At 44.3% G+C, this 21,456-nt stretch overlaps 1 protein-coding gene across 5 annotated transcripts in view; it reads left to right on the top strand.

Moving 5' to 3' along the window:
* Positions 1 to 21,456, top strand: part of TNC (tenascin C) — a 107,258-nt gene that overhangs the window by 23,334 nt on the left and 62,468 nt on the right. For 4 of the 5 annotated variants that reach the window (XM_063144764.1, XM_063144760.1, XM_063144762.1 and 1 more), the window contains exons 2-3: positions 13,645 to 14,226; positions 17,700 to 19,292. In XM_063144764.1, coding sequence (XP_063000834.1) covers positions 13,764 to 14,226; positions 17,700 to 19,292 — 2,056 coding nt within the window. In that variant the 5' untranslated portion in view covers positions 13,645 to 13,763. The remainder of the gene's footprint in view (positions 1 to 13,644; positions 14,227 to 17,699; positions 19,293 to 21,456) is intronic. The other variant, XM_063144761.1, reaches the window with a different exon arrangement.

Consider the following 21,456-nt stretch of genomic DNA (forward strand, 5'->3'; position numbering starts at 1 on the left):
ATGCTCTGTAAACACAGTTGCTTTGAGTCTAAGTAGCACCAAGGAGTGCATTATGTAATGGTTATATTTAGCCAGCCAGATTTTGGAAAAAGCCATGTCTTTCTAAATACAAGAATCTAGCCTCTCCTAATAACTCACTCCTGGAAATGAGACCATCAATTTAGCTCTGTCTGAATAGGCGACTGGCGTCCATAATTCAGAATTAGTCACTCTATGGTCATGTCTCAGTGTTTAATCTCATGTAAGTCCTGTTAATTGTGTATAATTAGCACCAAATCAATGAGACATCTCAGCTGGAGATGCCCCATTACTAGGAGATGGAAGATGTGTTGAGTTTAATTTTCCCCCTGGTTGTCACTCTCTAGCTGTTCAGTCAGGTTGGGGTAGGGGGCATGTGTACGAAATAAAACTCCAACTTTTCCTAGCAAGATGGGATGCCAACTTTCTACCATGCAGTGCCATGCCATGTTCAGCATAATAAAATGGAGCAGCCATAGATCGGCTGTGTGGAGCTCATGACTTACGTGCTGAAGGTCCCACATTCAATCCCCAACGTCTCCAGTTAAAATTAATCTGCAAAGGTTTGGAAAGAGCTTCTAGCTGGAAATGGGGAAAGTATTGTTCCTGGTGGTAGAAAGTATTGGGCTAGCTGGACCGATGCCCGAGGTCAGTAGAAAAAAAAATCCATGCCTGTAGCTCAGGGACAGGCTAGAGTTATGTAGAAATGGATCTCATATGATAGCACTCTTCAAAGACATGATAGCACTCTTCAAATACTTAAGAGGTTATCATACAGAGGAGGGGCAGGATCTCTTCTCGATCCTCCCAGAGTGCAGGACACGGAATAATGGGCTCAAGTTAAAGGAAGCCAGATTCCGGCTGGACATCAGGAAAAACGTCCTGACTGTTAGAGCAGTACGACAGTGGAACCTGTTACCTAGGGAGGTTGTGGGCTCTCCCACATTAGAGGCCTTCAAGAGGCAGCTGGACAACCATCTGTCAGGGATGCTTTAGGGTGGATTCCTGCATTGAGCAAGGGGTTGGACTCGATGGCCTTATAGGCCCCTTCCAACTCTACTATTTTATGATTCTATGAATTCTCCACTCTGTATCGCGACAATATCCAAACTGTTTTCTCATGCTGTTATCATTCCAAATCAAATTCCTTTCCCTCCTCCTATTTATTTAGAGGCAGTCATTTTCCCCCTTTGTGATAGCTTCATGTGGTGAATGCCTTTTGAAATCCTATCCCCGCCTGCTCATCATTAGCTCATATAAACAAAGGGATTCATTTACATGCATCCTCAGACAACCTTGGCAAAGGGTCCTGCCCCACGCACAATTCCCCCTCCCCCTTTGTAATGGGAGAGCCCAAGGATGATACTAAATCCAAATGATGGTGGTGGTGGTGTGTAGACTAGACAGGGTTGCCAGATAATGATCCTCCACCTTTGGCTTTACCAAGGCACATGGGTAGGAGAGGTTGCCACTGGCCCCCATTCCTTCCCCTCTGATCTTTCATGCCTGTCTGCTGAAGCAAGAAGGACTTCAGTTCTGCCTGAGGAGAAGGAGCAATTGTTTCTGGAAATGAGTAAAGCAGGATGAGTGGTAGAATGGGAGAGGGACTTCTTCCACTGCTTATACATCACAAAGATACAGTCTCTGGCGTGCAGACTGGCAACGCCAACAGTAGGAGCTTCTTGTAGCTAAGAACATAGGAAGTTCCATGCTGGATCAGACCGAGGGCCCATCCAGTCCAGTTCACACATTGGGCAACCAGCCATCGGCCAGGGATGAACAAGCAGGACATGGTGCAACAGCACCCTCCCGCCCATGTTCCCCAGCTAAGAACAGGATATTGCTCTGCTGCGTTGAGTGAACTGTTATCATAGAAGTTTAGAAAGTGATCAGCAAGAATAAAACAAGCCTATTATTATTATTATTATTATTATTAATAATAATAATAATAATAATAATAATAATAATAATAATATATAGCGACATCAATTTTCATGGTGCTCTACAGAACAAAATGAAACAAAATTCAAAACACCCTGCCATATGGCTTACATTCTAAAATCACAGTAACAGAGAGGGGAAAGGCTAAACTAAAAATGATTTGCACTTAATTTGGGATCGTGGATACACATACCTGAGTAGAAACATGAATGTACAGTTCACGTTCCCCCCTTTCCCCTCCCTTTATTGTGAATTTAACAAAACTGAACAAAAAATAAGTTGTGAAAAAGAAAAACAAGGAAACATTACATACATAGGAAAGTCATCTTTTTTTTTTCATGGAATATACCGTTCATAAAATAAAGAGGGAGAGTTATGCATAGGTTTGAAGAAAAGCAGACCAAATATCCATTTAATTATCCGCTCGCACACTTCATGTTTCTGTTTGCATGCGTCTCTCGTTTGTGAGGCTTGTCCATTTCACAGGCATGAAGTGAGGGCCCAATCCTTTCCGGATCACTGTTCCTGTGTATTGTTAAGGAATAACCCAAAATACACAAGAGAGCCCTTCATATCTGACAAGGAGCCTAAGTATTCTGTATTCAGACATGCGTAACTAAATACAAATAATGAATTGGGAATTGGTTCTAAAACATTCATTGCTGACAACCTTTCCTCTTGAACTGGAAAAGCACAAGTGCATGACTGTCAAACATTTTTCCCCAAATGGTCATACCATCATACATAAAATCACATCAAAATTGGCTTCTCTCTCTCTCTCTCTCTCTCTCTCTCTCTCTCTCTCTCTCTCTCTCTCTCTCTCTCTCTCTCTCTCTCTCTCTCTGTCTCTTTCTGTTTCTCTGTTTCTGTCTCTGTGTCTCTCTCACTCTCTTTCTGTCTCTCTCTCTCTTTCTCTCTCTCTCTCTTTCTGTCTGTCTCTCTTTCTGTCTGTCTCTTTCTGTCTCACTCACTCTTTCTGTCTGTCTCTCTCTGTGTGTCTGTCTCTCTCTCTTTCTGTCTCTCTCTCTCTTTCTGTCTGTCTCTCTTTCTGTCTCTCTCTTTCTGTCTCTCTCTCTGTGTGTCTGTCTCTCTCTCTTTCTGTCTCCCTCTCTCTCTCTTTCTGTCTCCCTCTCTCTCTTTCTGTCTCTCTCTCTCTCTCTTTCTGTCTGTCTCTCTTTCTGTCTGTCTCTCTTTCTGTCTGTCTGTCTCTTTCTGTCTCACTCGCTCTTTCTGTCTGTCTCTCTCTGTGTGTCTGTCTCTCTCTCTTTCTGTCTCCCTCTCTCTCTTTCTGTCTCTCTCTCTCTTTCTGTCTGTCTCTCTTTCTGTCTGTCTCTTTCTGTCTGTCTCTCTCTGTGTCTGTCTCCCTCTCTTTCTGTCTCCCTCTCTCTCTTTCTGTCTCCCTCTCTCTCTTTCTGTCTCTCTCTCTCTCTTTCTCTCTCTCTCTCTTTCTGTCTGTCTCTCTTTCTATCTGTCTGTCTCTTTCTCTCTCTCTCTCTCTGTGTCTGTCTCTCTCTCTTTCTGTCTCCCTCTCTCTCTTTCCGTCTCTCTTTCTCTCTCTTTCTGTCTCTCTCTTTCTGTCTCTCTCTCTTTCCCTCCCTCTCTCTCTCTCTCTCTCTCTCTCTCTCTGTATCATTTATATATTCAAGCTCACATACACATTGGTAATAACAGGGAGAGAGAGTAATATATGGAAGAAATGGGAAATGGGCATGCTTGCACATACATTTTAAGAATCGGGCATGCTTGCACATAATTTTTAAGAATTCTCCCACTTCAATACAGAATTCAGAAGAACTGGAAATTCTTTCAGAGTGAACCAGAGAGAAACAGAATCACACAGCTTCTTAAATCCCTAACCATTTGGGGTAAGGGGTAAGGTTCTCTTTGTTCCACAAAACACAGTTGTGAAGGCATGAAACAGTATTTGGATAAAAGAGTCATGAATTCAACGAAATGGACATTACTTTGGTGGGGGCACCTTATCACTAGAGGAGATAAATGAAGAAGCCTCTGATTGATTGATTGATTGATTGATTGATTGATTGATTGTATTAAATCATTTGTATCCCACCCCATATCACTGGGATCTCAGGGCAGCATACAGATGAAATCAGAACACTGTCTTCTCAACTTGGGCCACGCCATGTTGGTTCAAGGCACTGTATCAGCCAACTTGCTGATCCATGCTTTCAATGCCTGCTCTTCATAGAATCATGGAATAGTAGAGTTGGAAGGGGCCTAAAAGGCCATCGAGTCCAACCCCTGCTTAATCCAGGAATCTACCCTAAAGCATCCATGACAGATGGTTGTCCAGCTGCCTCTTGAAGGCCTCTAGTGTGGGAGAGCCCACCACCTCCCTAGGGAATTGGTTCCATTGTCGTACTGCTCTAACAGGAGATTTTTCCTGATGTCCAGCCGGAATCTGGCTTCCTGTAACTTGAGCCTGTTATTCCGTGTCCTGCACTCTGGGAGGATCGAGAAGAGATCCTGGTCCTCCTCTGTGTGACAACCTTTGATGTCTTTGAAGAGTGCTCTCATGTTTCCCCTCAATCTTCTCTTCTCCAGGCTAAACATGTCCAGTTGTTTCAGTCTGTCCTCATAGGGCTTTGTTTCCAGACCCCTGATCATTCTGGTTGCCCTCCTCTGAACACGCTCCAGCTTCTTCTAAAAAGTGAGCTGGGGTGGGGGGGTTCCTGAGTTCCTGTGTGCTCCATCTCACCCCAGTGAGCTAAAGCCCCCACAGAGTTACCCCTTCCCACATCCTCTCAAGTTGACAGGCAATGAAAGGTTGCTTGCAGGAGTGACCCTTCTTCTCTAGGTTAAGAGCTCTCTATTCAAGCGCCTGCATTACCATCCAGTTGTGACTGGAAATGAAAACAACGTATCAGCAAGCACCAAATAGCCAACCAGCTAAAGCAGAAAATACTCAACATTATGGAACAGGCCAAAAATAAAAAAGCCAGCTCTTGAAATAGCAGAAACCATTCCTAAATCCCTATCTAGCCCCTGAATGGGCAATTGGATAATCCCATACCATTAACTAGAGGGTGGGGGTGAATGGGTGGGTTACTGCACTGCATACACTTCACTCCAGCTGGTTCAAAGAGCTGCAGCCAGATTGTTGACCGGAGCTGGTTACAGGGAGCACACAACTCCCCTGTTAAAACAGCTCCACTAGCTTCCAGTCTGTTTCCGGGCACAATTCAAAGTGCTGGTTATGACCTATAAAGCCCTATATGGCTCGGGTCCAGGTTATCTGAAAGACCGTATTCTCCCTTATGAGCCTGCCCGTGCTTTGAGATCTTCTGGAGAAGCCCTTCTTTCAGTCCCACCTTCTTCACAGGCACGCTTGGTGGGAACATGGGAGAGGGCCTTCTCGGTGGCTGCTCCGGTGCTCTGGAACTCTCTTCCCGGGGAAGCTAGGCTGGCTCCCTCCTTGATGGGCTTTCGGAAGCAGGCTAAAACTTTTTTGTTCAAGCAGGCCTTTGGAGAATAATCCAGCCCTCCATCTATGTTAATGTATTATAATTTTGTTGTGTATTTTTTTAATTGTTTATGGTTTTGTTTCCCTCCCCCCCACCCCATGTGTATTTTAAACTTTGTAAGGCCGCCTTGAGGCCCAGCATTGGGCAAAAGGCGGGATGATGATGATGATGATGATGATGATAATAATAATAATAATAATAATAATAATAATAATAATAATAATACAAAGCTGCCAAGGTGGAGATGGTGATACCTAAAATAGATGCATGTGATATCTCCCTCACCAGCCAGATGTGGGAATGCACACGCCACATGTGTCCAAGAGAAGAGAGTTAGCAAAAGTGCTTCCCTCTGAGCTTTGAGGGAACGTCGTTCTCCATCCAGTGTTGCTCAAGAAAGCACGGTATCATTCGCTAGTTCAGAAAAAGCCATGGCAGCAAAATATACAAGCATCAAAAAGCTTCACGCTCCTGCTGTGTTAGAAACCACAATCCTCTCAATTTCTCTCTTTCTGCTTTTTTAAAAAAACTTTTCAAGGTTCTCTGTGTGTCTCTACCCACCCACCCCACTAAGTGCCAGAAGATGGCCCTGGGCCCAGAGACTTTTGGCAGAAATTTGCTCTGCTAGCAGATTTTCTTTGAGCCGGTTGAGCCATTTCAAGCTGTTCCTTGTGAAAATCCTCTCTGGTCGCCACTGTTAGTTTCTATTAATCTGCTCTAATGAGGTCCCTTGCATCTCATCACAGCACGCACGAGTGAGCTGACCTCACCGGCTTCTCCAAGTTCCCACACCAAAATTGTCTGGCAGTTTTTGAAATATATAGGCAGAGAGAAAATGGCAGATGTTAGAATAAGCTTGGGCTTTATCACACCAGCGTTATACTGTGAAATCACTGCAAATCGCATGCAAAGGACTCTGAAATTTTCCAGCTTATAATCCGCTTTTATTGTGAAGTACTCTGAAGTTTTCCAGTTTATAATCTATTTTGACTGTGAAGTTCTCCCATGCATCCTGCTTTAATTGCTATAAAGGGAAAAGACCCGCCCTATTTTGCTACTAGTTTTGGAGCGAATCATTTGTTGTTTTCTGAGCGGCCACTGGGGGGCACAGGAGCAGGATTTGATATGTTTAAAGAAAAATTAAACAAATGCTTACATCTGTGTAAGCTTTAAAGATAAAGACATCAAAATTGGCACAGCAATAGATATTACGGAGAGCTTTAAGCATACCAAATTTGATTCGGATGGGGTCATCAGTTGATTTTTTATGATTTTTTTTTATATTTCCCCCCTTAAACCCATTTCCTGGTATGCAAAGGATCTTAGGAGCGCTGCTGCCCAGGGTGTGATTTAGTAGCAACAACATCGAAAGCTTAGCACTGTAGGGGAAATTCAAGGGAAACAGGTACGTGGGATGAAGCTCCTCTAGTTGTTTCATGGGCTTCTGATTATAGGTTGATTTCATGGGGATAAGGGCGAAATTCATTCAGTTTGCAACTCAATGTGCACTCACGTCATTCCACACTTGTGAACCAAAAGTCACATATCCTTCAAAATTCACACTTTTCTGAATTGTGCAATGGAGCGCTCCGTTTTTCTTTTTTTTAAAAAAAGCTAACAAAGTTTTGTATATTATGGAAATGTGCACACAAAAATGCACATCTTTGTGAAAATAATGTTCAAGAATGCATAGGAGTGAGGAAATTGCATGCAAAAAAGGAATATGTTAGGCAAAACCATATACAAAATGCATGCATTTGGGGAAATATGTACAAAAAAAGGCAAACGTATTTTCATGCAGACTTTTAAAACTAAATTTAAGTTTAGTAAAGTTCAGGGCAAATGGAATTTAAGACTGGAAAAATGAGAAACCGACATTGACCCTTTTCAGATGACACACTAAACTAGAAGCATTCAAGAGGCAGCTGGACAACCATCTGTCAGGGATGCTTTAGGGTGGATTCCTGCATTGAGCAGGTGGTTGGACTCGATGGCCTTATAGGCCCCTTCTAACTCTACTATTCTATGATTCTATTAGGGTGACCATGTGAAAAGGAGGACAGGGCTCCTGTATCTTTAACAGTTGTATTGAAAAGGGAATTTCTGCAGGTGTCATTTGTATATATGGAGAACCTGGTGAAATTCCCTCTTCATCACAAAGGTTAAAGCTGGGCATCTCTTTTAAATCTGATCTCTCTAGTATAGCTCCTGCAGCTTTAACTGTTGTGATGAAGATGGAATTTCACCAGGTTCTCCTTATATACAAATGACACCAGCTGAAATTCCCTTTTCTATGCATCTATTAAAGATACAGGAGCCCTGTCCTCTTTTCCATATGGTCACCCTACACTAACCACTTGCTGCAAAAGGGTTGGTGGTCTAACCATGGCTTAGTGTGTTGTCTGAACAGGCCCAATAACGGATTCATCCATGCACTAAATGCATTCTCTTTCATTAATAACCGAGTCTGCTTTGGGCTGTGCATCGAGTTGTGACTAGCACTACAGGATTCAAGCAGGTCATGCAGCTACGACAGTTACTATCCAACCATTTTGTAATGCTAATAACAGGAGAGATGTCTTTGCTTTGATTCCTTCTCTGCCATTTCTCAATCCTATTTTAATGGTTGCTATGCAACAGGAAACATTTAGAGGGGCCCTTCAGAAACAAACATCAATAGCAGATGATCACCCGTCTCCCTGTGTGGTCTATATGATGCATTGAACTGTTACAGACACATACCAGAAGGATAGGATGAAGTGCAAAATGTTGGATTTGTTCTACAGTTGAAATTCGGTGAATTTTTACCATGTACTGTGGGACATTAACTCCAGCACTTGAACTCAGAACCCTTTGATGTGGGTTGTCTATGGGTGGAGGAAGTGAGTAATCCTTAATCCATACAAACAGAGTTGTTTTACAGATTGTTAAATTTATAAAGCTAGATTTAAAGGCGGCCTAGAAATAGTTTTGGATGATTCTTTAAAGGAGGTCTAGAAATAGTTTTAGATGATATTTCGATTACAGAAATAAAAGCATTAAGATAAATGGCGAAGATCTCCGTAAGTTTTCTCTTTTAGCTAAACCATCTTATCTCTAGACACATTTTAAAACATTTTTAAAATGTTTTTTGGATGTTTTTAACAATGTATATTATGTTTAAATTGAATATTATGTATTTTATCATTTATTGTTGTTCCCTGCCTCAATCAAAATGGAGAGAATTATTATTATTATTATTATTATTATTATTATTATTATTATTATTATTGAAATGCAAAGTCATAGACTAATTTAAGGGATGGCAAACTAGAAACCTCCAAATGTTTTGGACTACAATTCCCATAACCCATGTCCATTGGACATGTTGGCTGGGGCCAATGGGAGTTGTAGTCCAAAATATCTGGCGGGCGCCAGGTTGACAACCGCTGGTCTGTACCTTGATGCCTTGACTTTAATGAGGACGATCTCCACACCTTCTTGAGCTCTCGGCATTAAACCAATCTTACTGGGAAGGCGTCACTTTTGGAGATGGCTTTGCGCATAAGTTTCTGTTAACACCACGATTTCTGTCAGCTACCTGGAGACAACCTCTCTTTAGTTCAGGCAGCTTGTTGGAACACCTGATAAAGGCTGTCCCAACGTTGGAGAAAAGTGGTTTTTACAGTAACATAACCTGTGAAAGGCTCTACTGGATCATGTCAGAGGTACAGCTAATCCGGCACATTGGTTCTCACAGTGACCCGCCAGGTGCCTTCAGGAAGACAGCAAGCAGGAATGAAGAATACAACCCTCTCCTGGTGATGCTTCCTAGCAACTAGTGCAACTGGGCTTACTGCCTCTGAACCTGGATGTGGCAGCCATTGAGAGACTTCTCCTCCAGGAATTTTTCTGATCCCTTTGTAAGCCATCCAAGTTGATGGACATTGCCATAGATAGTAAATTCCATAGCTTAACTCTGCACTATGGTAAACAGAGTAAGTGTATGCAATATGGCAGCTCCCCTCCCCAGCCTTTGGCCCTAGTTGGCTTGCAGCTCCCCAAGGCCTGAAATGCACATCCCCCCCCAAGGGTGCCGTGACCCACTCCTGCTGAATTTCCTCCCCCATCTTTCCCAATCCTGCCGAGCTCCATACAGATGTCTCTTTCCTCGGTGTTGTTAGCAACAAGGAAGGAGCCATTTGTATGAGAATCACTGGGGTGTGTGTATGGTTTTGTGTATATGTGCTTGTATATGTCTGTGTGGGCGGCCCCTGAACCAACATCAGATGCAGTCCTCCGGAGCCAAAAAAGTTGTGCATACCTGCTATAAGGTAAAACAGGTGTAAAGAACCTGGTGCCATCCCATAATTGGATCACCCTTATCATTGGCCATGCTGGTTGGGGCTGATGAAAGATGTCATCCCAAACATCTGGATGGCACCAGGTTGTCTATCCCTGTGGAAAATCTTATTGAACTCAGTGTGACTTCTACTGCAAGTCTCTCTCATGCTTTCTTGGTATCTGAAGGAACTTCAAACACACCTGAAGAACCAGATGGGCAGAAATGATCATTTGCCAGATGTCAGGAGTGCCTTCTATGCCTGAGCATTTGGTACTGATTTCCCTCACAATAAATTTGAACATTCGCCGTTGTCTGACACTGATAGAATCAGTTGCAGGAACAGCTGGAACTGCAGGGGGAGAGAGAAAGAAAGAAAATAAAAAATCCAAAATAAGAAAGAAAGAAAATAAAGAATCCCAAGCAAAGAATCCAAAATAAGAATCCCAAATAACTCCAGCAATATGCCTTTTGTCTGACTGTATGCACACCAGACTACACACTACAGCAGAGGCAAGTAACCCAGTGTCCTGCTTAAACATTTTGAATTGAAATTCCCATAATCCCTGATCATTGGCCCTGCTGATTAGGAGTGTATGGGAGTTGTAGTCCAAAGCATCTTGAGGGATCACTTTGTCTACCCTGGCCCAAGAGTGCACAAGTGAACACTAACCTGCAAAGAAGTCTTCAAAATTATTTTAAACCTTTGCTATATGCAGAAGAGTGTCAACCCACTGCCTTATTTGCCATCAAGGTCCAAAAAGCTTTTCTATCTTATGCAGCCTGCATCTCTAGACTAACCATGTTTCATAAATCTATTACCGTATTTCTTCGATTAAGACGCCATTGATTGTAAGACGCACACTAATTTCAGTACCACCAACAGAAGGGGAAAAAAACCTAGGACACACCTGCGATTCTAAGACGCACCCTGTTTTTAGAGATGTTTATATGGGGGAAAAGTGCATCTTAGAATCGAAGACATAGGGTATTATTATTATTTATCAAATTAATTAATAGCAACATGAAGCATCTTTTGGGAGTACAAGCAAGGTGGAATCTGTGAATAATCATAAAAGTCTGGGTTATCTTTGACAACATACAGGCCTATGCAGTGGAATTTTAGGACGTTTTTAGGAAGTTTTAACAATGTATATTATGTTTTAAGTCAGTTTTATGTATTTTATATTTACTGTTGTTCCCTGCCTCGATCAAAATGGAGAGGTGGGTAAGAAATAAATTATTATTATTATTAATAATAATAATAATAATAATAATAATAATAATAATAATAATCTTCCTTGGATTTGGGTAAACAGCTTTTGAAATGGATTCTCTTAGGAAAAAAATACATGTTATATTAATTGCCTGATGCTTTTTTTTACTTTAGTATAACTGTGCACAGCCTTAATTTGGATCAGGAACAGCATACACTGGGTGGAGAGGATTAACTAGGGTGACCATATGGAAAGGAGGACAGGGCTCCTGTATCTTTAGCAGTTGTATAGAAAAGGGAATTTCAGCAGGTGTCATTTGTATGCCTGCAGCACCTGGTGAAATTCCCTCTTCATCACAACATTTAAAGTAGGGGTGTGCATGGACCCCCCCAATCCGCTTTGTGGCCTGATCCGGCGGCGGCACAATATAAGCCACCCCACCCCCGCCCCCTTACCTGCATCCGTCACGGGCTTCAATTGAGGCCCCGGTTGAAGCCGGAAGAGGCCTCAGCCTTCACTTCCGCCTTCAACCAGGGCCTCAATTGAAGCCCGCGACGAATGCAGGTAAGCATCCCTCCTCCCTAGGGTGACCAACTGTCAGGATTTCCCCGGATTTGTCCTGGTTTTTGTTCTTTCCATGGTGTCAGGGGGGATTTTCTATAATTTTCAATAATGTCCTGGAATGACACACCTTCCCCTTTAAGGCTGCAATTAGCATGGCAGGAGGGAATGACATGCTTTCTTGGGGCACATCATTCCCCCACCCCGAGCTCCAATTGAGGTCTTAAAGGGGAAAGTGGGTCATTCGTGGACATTATAGAAAAGGCCCCAATTGGAGTGGATGGTGGTGGTGCAGAATGAAATCCTTTCCCCTCCTCCACTCCAATCGGGTTCTTTAAGGTGGAGGGGGAATAACGTACTTTCTGCAGGACTCAGAAAGCGGCTTCCCCCCACACACACACTAGGTGTCCTCTTTTTTGGTTTCCCAAATATAGTCACCCTATCTTATCAGGAGTCAACAGCATGAGAGGACATGAGTCCAAAGAGGAAAAATGGTCAGGAAAGCTGTGTTGCAAGCTACAAGGAGCTGAAATAAAGGTGTCGGTCTAGCAACCCTTACCTACCTAGGACTCAGGATTAGAAGTCTACCTACCTAGGACTACCTCAGAGGCAGTGGTCCCCTACTCTTGTGGGGGGATGGACTTGCTGCTGTCTCCCTTGAGGACCCAGGCTCACCCTGGTATTCTGGCATGGGCTGCTCCTTGATTAGGATACTTTTAATATGCTTTTAGGATGTTTTTAACAGTGTATGCTATGTATTTAATCAGTATTTTGTGTATTTTATGCTTGCTGTTGTTCTCTGCCTCGATCCAATCGGTAAGAAATAAATTATTATTAATAATAATAATTTATCTTTGGGAGCTCTAGCTCCTCCTCTGAACAAACTCAATCACAGCTTTTAAAACTCAGCTAAAAACTTTTCTGTTCCCTATAGCTTTTAAATATTGAGTTTGTTCTGACTCTATACTGTTTAGCTTCACCCTACCCAGTGCCTGTTTACACTTCCCTGTGCCTGTTTGCATTCTCTTTCCCTCCTTATTGTTTACTACAACTTTATTAGATTGTAAGCCTATGTGGCAGGGTCTTGCTATTTACTGTGTAATCTGTACAGCACCATGTACATTGATGGTGCTATATAAATAAATAATAATAATAATAATAAGATTTCTCCAGTGGGGGCATAGAATCATAGAATAGTAGAGTTGGAAAGGGACTACAAGGCCATCGAGTTCAACCCCCTGATCAATGCAGGAATCCACCTTAAAGCATCCCTGACTGATGGTTGTCCAGCTGCCTCTTTAAAGCCTCTAGTCTGGGAGAGCCCACCACCTCCCTAGGGAACTGGTTCCATTGTCGTACTGCTCTAACAGTCAGGAAGCTTTTCCTGGTGTCCAGCATGACAGTGCCCATTTTACAGATGTGTAATTCCTTGATGGTATGAGACATGGGTGCATGTTCGTCTCTGGGTGAGGTTGTGTACTGGAATTCTTGGCTCTTTTCACATATTTCTAGTTCTTCTTTTGTGCTTGAGGCCACATTGCACTAGCCGGGGGGCAGGGCAATTGAGTTAGAATCCCACCCCATGTAAAGATCCATCAAAAGATCCATCCAACCCCATCTGTCAGCAGCTCTCCAGGATATCTCTGCCCAGACCTGGTATAGGAAACGTTTTTTAAAACCAGCAATGCCATAGACCAAAGTGGCAACATTTCATAGGAGTGCAGTGGGTCCGTATTTGAGATGGGGTATCGGGAACTGAAGGAGCTTGGTATTCCAAATCCACCGGTTCAGAAAGCCATACTCCTTTACAAACTTAGCCCAAGTCCCTGTGAACTAACCCCTAGGATGTAGCAGAGTTCATACCCACTGTCATATTACCACACCCTTCATATTACCACCCACCACCAATTCTAAATGGCTTTGGCTCAGCCTAATTAAGGTCTCTGCCCTTCTACTTCATTATGATCCTGACGGTCTTATTCAGCTGCAAACTGATAGCTTCCTAATTCACCACTGACCTCTTCCTGGAGGTCACTACGCTGTCATGATAATTGGTTTCACTGAGAAGTAACGTACTCCATGTAATTTTAACTCGTTTCAGGACAATCAGGAGGGAGGAGAACTGAAGAGTATTGTTGGATGAGTGGGCTCGTTTCATTTCCCCTTGAATTGTGAATCCTTCAAGCAATTAGAGCGTCCCGAAAGATCTCCGCCTCAAACATGGGCCTCCCTACATGGGCGCTGGCCTTGGTGGCCGTCTCTTTGCTCCATCAACACGTTCACGGTGGACTCATCAAGAGGATTATTCGGCAGAAGAGAGAGGCCGGGCTCAACGTCACTTTGCCAGAGGACAGCCAGCCTGTGGTTTTTAACCACGTCTACAACATTAAGGTCCCTGAGGGCTCTCTTTGCTCTGTGGACCTGGACCCAGAAAGTGGTGACTCAGAACTCAAATCTCAGATCGAGCCAAGCAAACACTACCAGGAGCACACGTTGAACGAGGAAAACCAGATTGTCTTCACGCATAGGATCAACATCCCACGGCGGGCCTGCGGCTGTGCGGCAGCCCCTGACATCAAGGACCTATTAAGCCGGCTTGAGGAACTAGAAGGACTGGTGTCCTCTCTAAGAGACCAGTGTGCAAGTGGAGCTGGGTGCTGTCCCAGTGGACAAACAGTGGAAGGTACGGTTGAGAGACAATGGAAGTGATAGAGAGAGGTTGGGTTGTCTTTTGGTGCACAGCTTGAGTTGGCAAAATGTCTCGAGCAAGAATTGAATGGTGTGTTTGCAGAGGAATCTCAGGGCCAAAACAGTTTTGTTTTGTTTTCTGAGGTTCATGGGATGCTTAACCATTTCTCCTCATTACGTCACTGTATATACTAAAACTAATCTCGGTTCTCATGAAGCTGAAATGGCACCACTCCAGGCCCCAAAAGGACATATCTTGAACCCTAAGGACTGAAATAATAATAATAATAATAATAATAATAATAATAATAATAATAATAATAATATAACAACAACAACTTTAGGGGGGGGAAACCTCAGGAGGTCTCCTCCCTCCCTCTACCCCCTCCCTCTATCAAGACATGATAGAGGTATATAAAATTATGTATGTTAAAGAGAATGTGAATTTCTCTCTCTCTCTCTCTCTCTCTCTCTCTCTCTCTCTCTCTCTCTCTCTCTCTCTCTAAATACTAGAACCCAGTGTCATCCCATGAAGTGGATTGGTGGGAGATTCAGGGCAGATGAAAGGAAGGACTTCTTCATACAGTGCAGAATTAAACTATGGAATTCACTACCACAAAATGTGGTGATGGCTACCAGTGTGGAGGGCGTTAAAAGGGGGTTGGATAAATTCCTGGAGCAGAAGGCACTTGTCCTGATGGCTATCAGCTACCTCCAATATCAGAGGTAGTAAGCCTATATACACCAGTTGCTGGGGAACATGGGTTAGAGGGTGCTGTGTGAATAGAATGCTGGGTTAAATGGACCCTTGGTCTGATCCAGAGTGGGTTAAGGTGACCAGATGACCCAGAAAACCCCGGAGACCTCCGGTAAAATGGAGGATCTCCGGGGCAACCAGGGCTGGCCCCCAATTTACCAGGGGAAACGCTGGCTGCCCATGTCCCTCAGCCACTGCCTTCTACTTGGCCTGTGTGATCGCACCAGCCAAGTGACTCTTCCTATGTTCTTAACCCTGTGAGGATGCACAGTTTACATTCCATGCCTCACTGTTGTGAGTGGATGAAAACAGCAGAAAACCAGGAGGGAGAGGGAATGGAATGGAGTATACTGAACAGGACCCCTCCCCACATTTCTGCCCTTTCATGGCACCCCACTCTGCCTAATGATAGGTGCAGCCCTGCGAAACATTCAGATCCATGCTAGGGAACATTCTCGCAGTCCTGTTCCCATTTAAACCAAGAGAAACGTAAGTGGCAAATGGTGAGGATGTAACTGACATATGGAAAGATTCCCAGATGATAAATAAAGTGCTTTAAAACTATGTGTGCAATATCAGCAAGACCATTAGCTAGATGCCTACAGCCAGGCATTGCTTGGCATCTATCTAAAGCTGAATTTCTCCAGGTGGACTATAAGTTCTCCAACGACTTCTCAAGGGTGGAGCTCAGGGTTAACCGTGACTGCAGCATCGCTTTTTCCTAAGGGATTTCATTTTTATTTTTATTCATTTCTACATCGTCCGATAGCCAAAACCCTCCAGGCAGTTCGCAAAACTTAAAATCCTAAGGTACAGCGCCAAATATAAAACTTGGGAACCTAAAACCACAGTTTAAACCCACAATATCAAAGTATAGCCAGAATAAAAGTGAGTAGCAATGCAGAGATTTAAAATGCACGTTTAAAACAGCAGAGTATAGACCAGGATGGTAAAATTCTAAAGTACTGGGAGAATAAAGATGTCTTCATTGCATTGTTTTTGCCTACAAATATCAGCAGCAACAACTGTGGTGGCATCTTGACCACCATTTTGGCCAAGATGGTGACCATTTTGTGTATCTTCCACAGTGACCAAGATCTAGCATTCTAATGGGGCATTGTGGTAGTATGGCAGGACGGGATGGTGGCAGCCAGTACACAAAATGGTGGAGAATATTGGGAGAAAATTCTGCCAAATGGCCCCCTCTGTCTCTGAAAAATAAAAATCCCAGCATTCGTCCCCCTCAAAATAATATCTTCTGAGAAATGATGGTTCTACTATAGGGTATAGCATTGACTAGAGGGCTTTCAGTGTATCTTAGTTCAGCAAACAGGGGAACAAGACAAGATGCAGTAGACAAAGGCCATTGATGATAATGGGTACAGGATGTATTTTCATCTATATAGCCTCTTTAATAATTCATATCCCATATTTCCAAATATTTGTCAAAGAGCCTCCCAACGCATTCAGCACGCAAAATGCATAAAACATTCAACGTCTGAAAACAAAATCAATAACAAATTGCATTTGCAGTCACCCCGTAAATAATAACAATAGGACTGGTATTTTTCTAAGCCTCGCCTCAAATGGTGTGGCTGGACACGGCAGGGCATGGCGGAAAAGTCTGGTGTTGTCTTTCCTGAGGCATCAGGCCTGCTAATGGTAATTAATGCCATGTACCAGGATTTAAGGTTTCGCAACTCAAAAGTGTCTTATAAATACTTGCTATCATAGAATCATAGAATAGTAGAGTTAGAAGGGACCTATAAGGCCCCAGCTCAGTGCAGGAATCCACCCTAAAGCATCCATGACAGATGGTTGTCCAGCTGCCTCTTGAAGGCCCCTAGTGTGGGAGAGCCCATGACCTTCGTAGGTAATTGGTTCCATTGTCATATTGCTCCAACAGTGAGGATGTTTTTCCTGATGTCCAGCTGGAATCTGGCTTCCTGTAACTTGAGCCCATTATTCCGTGTCCTGCACCCTGGGATGATCAAGAAGAGATCCTGGCCCTCCTCTGTGTGACAGCCTTTTAAGTATTTGAAGAGTGCTCTCATGTCTCCCCTCAATCTTCTCCTCTCCAGGCTAAACATGCCCAGTTCTTTCAGTCTCTCTTCATAGGGCTTTGTTTCCTGACCATTGATCATCCTCGTTCCCCTCCTCTGAACCCCCTCCAGCTTGTCTGCATCCTCCTTGTAGCGTGGTGCTTAGAACTGGACACAATACTCTAGATGAGGCCTAACCAGGGCCGAATAAAGTGGAACCAGTACCTTGTGCGATTTGGAAGCTATACCTCTATTAATGCAGCCCAAAATAGCATTTGTTTAGATGGGAAAGCAAGAAATTGGCCAATCACATTCTCCTACCCTCAAAGCTCCACCCACCTGTCAAAATGTGGTTTAACTTCCCCCAACGACACACAACCATAACGTGGAGCAAACTCGGACATGATTGAAAAGTCACGGTAAATTGTCGACGCGCATATGCGCATGATCGCGTCTAAAACACGATGTTACTGCAAACGGACGGTTGACTCGTGCATCTTAAAATGAGAATATGTGCAGCTACATCAGGGTAAACAAGCTTTACAGACAAGCCCAGGGAGAGAGTTCCCCAGGAATCACAATAGAATGTCCCCTGCTACCTAATATCCTCTGTTTTATTATCTTTGTTGCGATCTGGGGATAACATGTGTCCTTGTTTCGCTGGTGTAGGTCGCACTGACGCCACGCCGTACTGCAGCGGGCGGGGAAACTACAGCAACGATATCTGTGGCTGCATCTGCGAAGCTGGCTGGAAAGGACCCAACTGCTCTGAAGCTGAGTGCCCCTGGAATTGCAACGGCCGGGGCCGGTGTGTCCACGGCAAGTGCGTTTGCCACGAAGGTTACACCGGAGACGACTGCGGGCAGCTGACGTGTCCGGGAGACTGCAACGACCAAGGGAAATGTGTCGACGGACGGTGTGTGTGCTTCGACGGGTATGCCGGGGAGGACTGCAGCCTGGAGGTCTGCCTGGTCCCTTGCAGCCAGCACGGGAAGTGTGTGAACGGACAGTGCGTCTGCAAGGACGGCTTCGGTGGGGCGGACTGCAGCCAGCCCCTGTGCCTCAACAACTGCAATAGCCGGGGCCGCTGCGTGGAAGAGGAGTGTGTGTGTGACGAGGGCTACACGGGCGAAGATTGTAGCGAGCTGATCTGCCCCAACGACTGTTATGACCGAGGCCGCTGCGTCAACGGGACCTGCTACTGCGAAAGCGGCTTCACCGGGGAAGACTGTGGAGACGTGGCCTGTCCCAGCCATTGCCACAACAATGGCCTCTGTGTCAACGGGGTGTGCGTGTGTTACGAAGGGTTCACAGGGGACGACTGCGGGGACCGGAGGTGCCCCAAAGGCTGCAACAACCGTGGCCGTTGCGTCAACGGCCAGTGTGTCTGCAGCGAAGGTTTCTTGGGCCTGGACTGTGGAGAAGTGAGGTGCCCCAACGACTGCCACAACCAGGGCCTCTGTGTCGACGGCCAGTGCGTGTGTGACGAAAGGTTCATGGGGGACGACTGCCGTGAGCTGCGGTGCCCCAGTGACTGCAACAACCGTGGCCGTTGCACCAACGGGCAATGCGAATGCGACGAGGGATACATGGGCGTGGACTGCGGGGACTTGAAATGTCCCAACGACTGCCACAACCGGGGACGCTGCGTCAACGGGCAGTGTGTGTGCGACGAGGGCTTCGTGGGTGAGGACTGTGGCGAACTGCGATGTCCCAACGATTGTCACAACCGGGGACGCTGCGTGGACGGCCAGTGCGTGTGCGACGAGGCCTTCAGCGGGGTGGACTGTGGCGAACTGCGGTGTCCCAACGACTGTAACGGTCACGGCCGCTGCGTCGACGGCCAGTGCGTGTGCGACGAGGGCTACATGGGAGAAGACTGCACTGAGCGGACGTGCCCCAGCGACTGCCACAACCGCGGCCGATGCGTTGATGGGGTGTGCGTGTGCAATGAAGGCTTTGTGGGCGTCGACTGCCGGGAACTGGCCTGCGTGAACAAGTGCAGCGACCGAGGCCGTTGCGTGAACGGGCAGTGCGTCTGTAACGAGGGCTTCACTGGGGTGGACTGCAGCCAACGGCAGTGCCCCAAAGACTGCAGCAACCGAGGGCGATGCGTTGACGGGGTGTGCGTGTGCGACGAGGGGTACCAGGGGCCCGACTGCAGCAAGCGGTCCTGCCCCAACGCCTGCAATGATCTCGGTCGCTGTGTCAACGGCCGATGCGTCTGTGAAGAAGGCTACGTCGGCGATGACTGCTCTGACAGTAAGTTCCGCCGAAAAGCTGGCCAGCCTGAAAACGGTTCGCTTTGACACGTGAGGTGGCTCACGCCCGTCGTTTGTACATCCATTCACGTGCAAAGCGGGATTCTAAAACACAACTGAATGTGGCTTAAAAGAGATGTGGTTGTGTTTTTACACATAATAATAATAATAATAATAATAATAATAATAATAATAAATATTTCTTCCCCGCTTCTCCATTTTGATCGGGGCAGGGAAGAACAGTAAATATAAAATACGTAAAACTGAATTAACACATAATATACAATGTTAAATAATAATAATAATAATAATAATAATAATAATAATAAATTTATTTCTTCCCCGCTTCTCCATTTTGATCGGGGCGGGGAAGAACAGTAAATATAAAATACATAAAACTGAATTAACACATAATATACAATGTTAAAATAATAATAATAATAATAATAATAATAATAATAATAATAAAAATTTTATTTCTTCCCCGCTTCTCCATTTTGATCGGGGCGGGGAACAACAGTAAATATAAAATACATAAAACTGAATTAACACATACTATACAATGTTAAAATAATAATAATAATAATAATAATAATAATAATAATAAAATTATTTCTTCCCCGCTTCTCCATTTTGATCGGGGCGGGGAAGAACAGTAAATATAAAATACATAAAAATGAATTAACACATAATATACAATGTTAAAATAATAATAATAATAATAATAATAATAATAATAATAATAATAAATTTATTTCTTCCCCGCTTCTCCATTTTGATCGGGGCGGGGAACAACAGTAAATATAAAATACATAAAACTGAATTAACACATACTATACAATGTTAAAATAATAATAATAATAATAATAATAATAATAATAATAATAATAAAATTATTTCTTCCTCGCTTCTCCATTTTGATCGGGGCGGGGAACAACAGTAAATATAAAATACATAAAACTGAATTAACACATAATATACAATGTTAAAATAATAATAATAATAATAATAATAATAATAATAATAATAATAATAATTTTATTTGTTTCCCGCCTCTCCCTCTGGATCGAGGCGGGGTACAATAAAAACACCATAAAACATCCTAAAAACATGCTAAAAACATCCTAAAATTCTACTGGATAGGCCTGCCGGAAGAGATCAGTCTTGAATACTTTCTTGAATGCTAATAGACTGTCAAGTTCACGAGTCTCCTCCGGCAGGCCGTTCCACAGTCTGGGAGCAGCAGAAGAGAAGGTCCTCTGCGTAATAGTTGTCAGCCTTGTTTTTGTTGGCTGGAGTAAATTCTTCCCAGAGGACCTGAGTGTGCAGGGTGGATTGTATGGGAGAAGGCGATCCCACAGGTAGCCTGGACCCAAACCATGTAGGGCTTTAAAGGTGAGAACCAACACCCGGAACCAGTGAAGAGATTTTAAAACTGGTGTAATGTGGTCCCCCCTAGGTGTACCGGTGACCAGCCTGGCTGCCATGTTTTGAACTAGTTGAAGTTTCCCGACCAGGCACAGAGGTAGCCCTTTGTAGAGCGCATTGCAGAAGTTGAACCTCAAAGTTTCCAGCGTGTGCACGACTGCCTTTAGGTCTTCCAACTCTAGGAAGGGGTGCAGCTGGCGTATCAGCCGAAGCTGATAGTAGGCACTCCTGGCCGTGGATATCTTTTGCCCACTGTCCCCATGTAACCCTAACCCTATAGGAAGACTGCCATAGGGACATAACCATCCCATTGGATCAGACCATAAATCAGCCATTTGGTATGTGACAGGGGGAGGGGGCATCTTCATGGAAATGCATTGAGAATCACTATCAGCTTTTCCCTTAAGCTGGTTTTGGTTCATCAGCAGCACACTAATCTGAAAAAAGTGGACTGTACCCTTCCCAAACCAACCACGTTCACAGGTCACACTGCACATTCTAATCCACCTTATTTTGGGGTAGAGTCCCAGAAGTGGGCAAAAACTACATGTGAGAGATTCAGTCCCTGCCCCACCCCTCTTTCCCCTGCTCAGGGAAAGGAAATGTAAGGGATATCAGGCATCCAGAGAAAAGGAGCAGATCATTTCGTCTGGAAGTTTCCTACATCCCACCAAACCAATGAATTTGCCCGTCTTTCTCCACCGAAAGGAGACTCTCATGTCCCCATGGAACCATCC

Source organism: Elgaria multicarinata, chromosome 19 (genome assembly GCF_023053635.1).
Source record: "Elgaria multicarinata webbii isolate HBS135686 ecotype San Diego chromosome 19, rElgMul1.1.pri, whole genome shotgun sequence".
In the NCBI taxonomy this organism is placed as follows: Eukaryota; Metazoa; Chordata; class Lepidosauria; order Squamata; family Anguidae; genus Elgaria; species Elgaria multicarinata.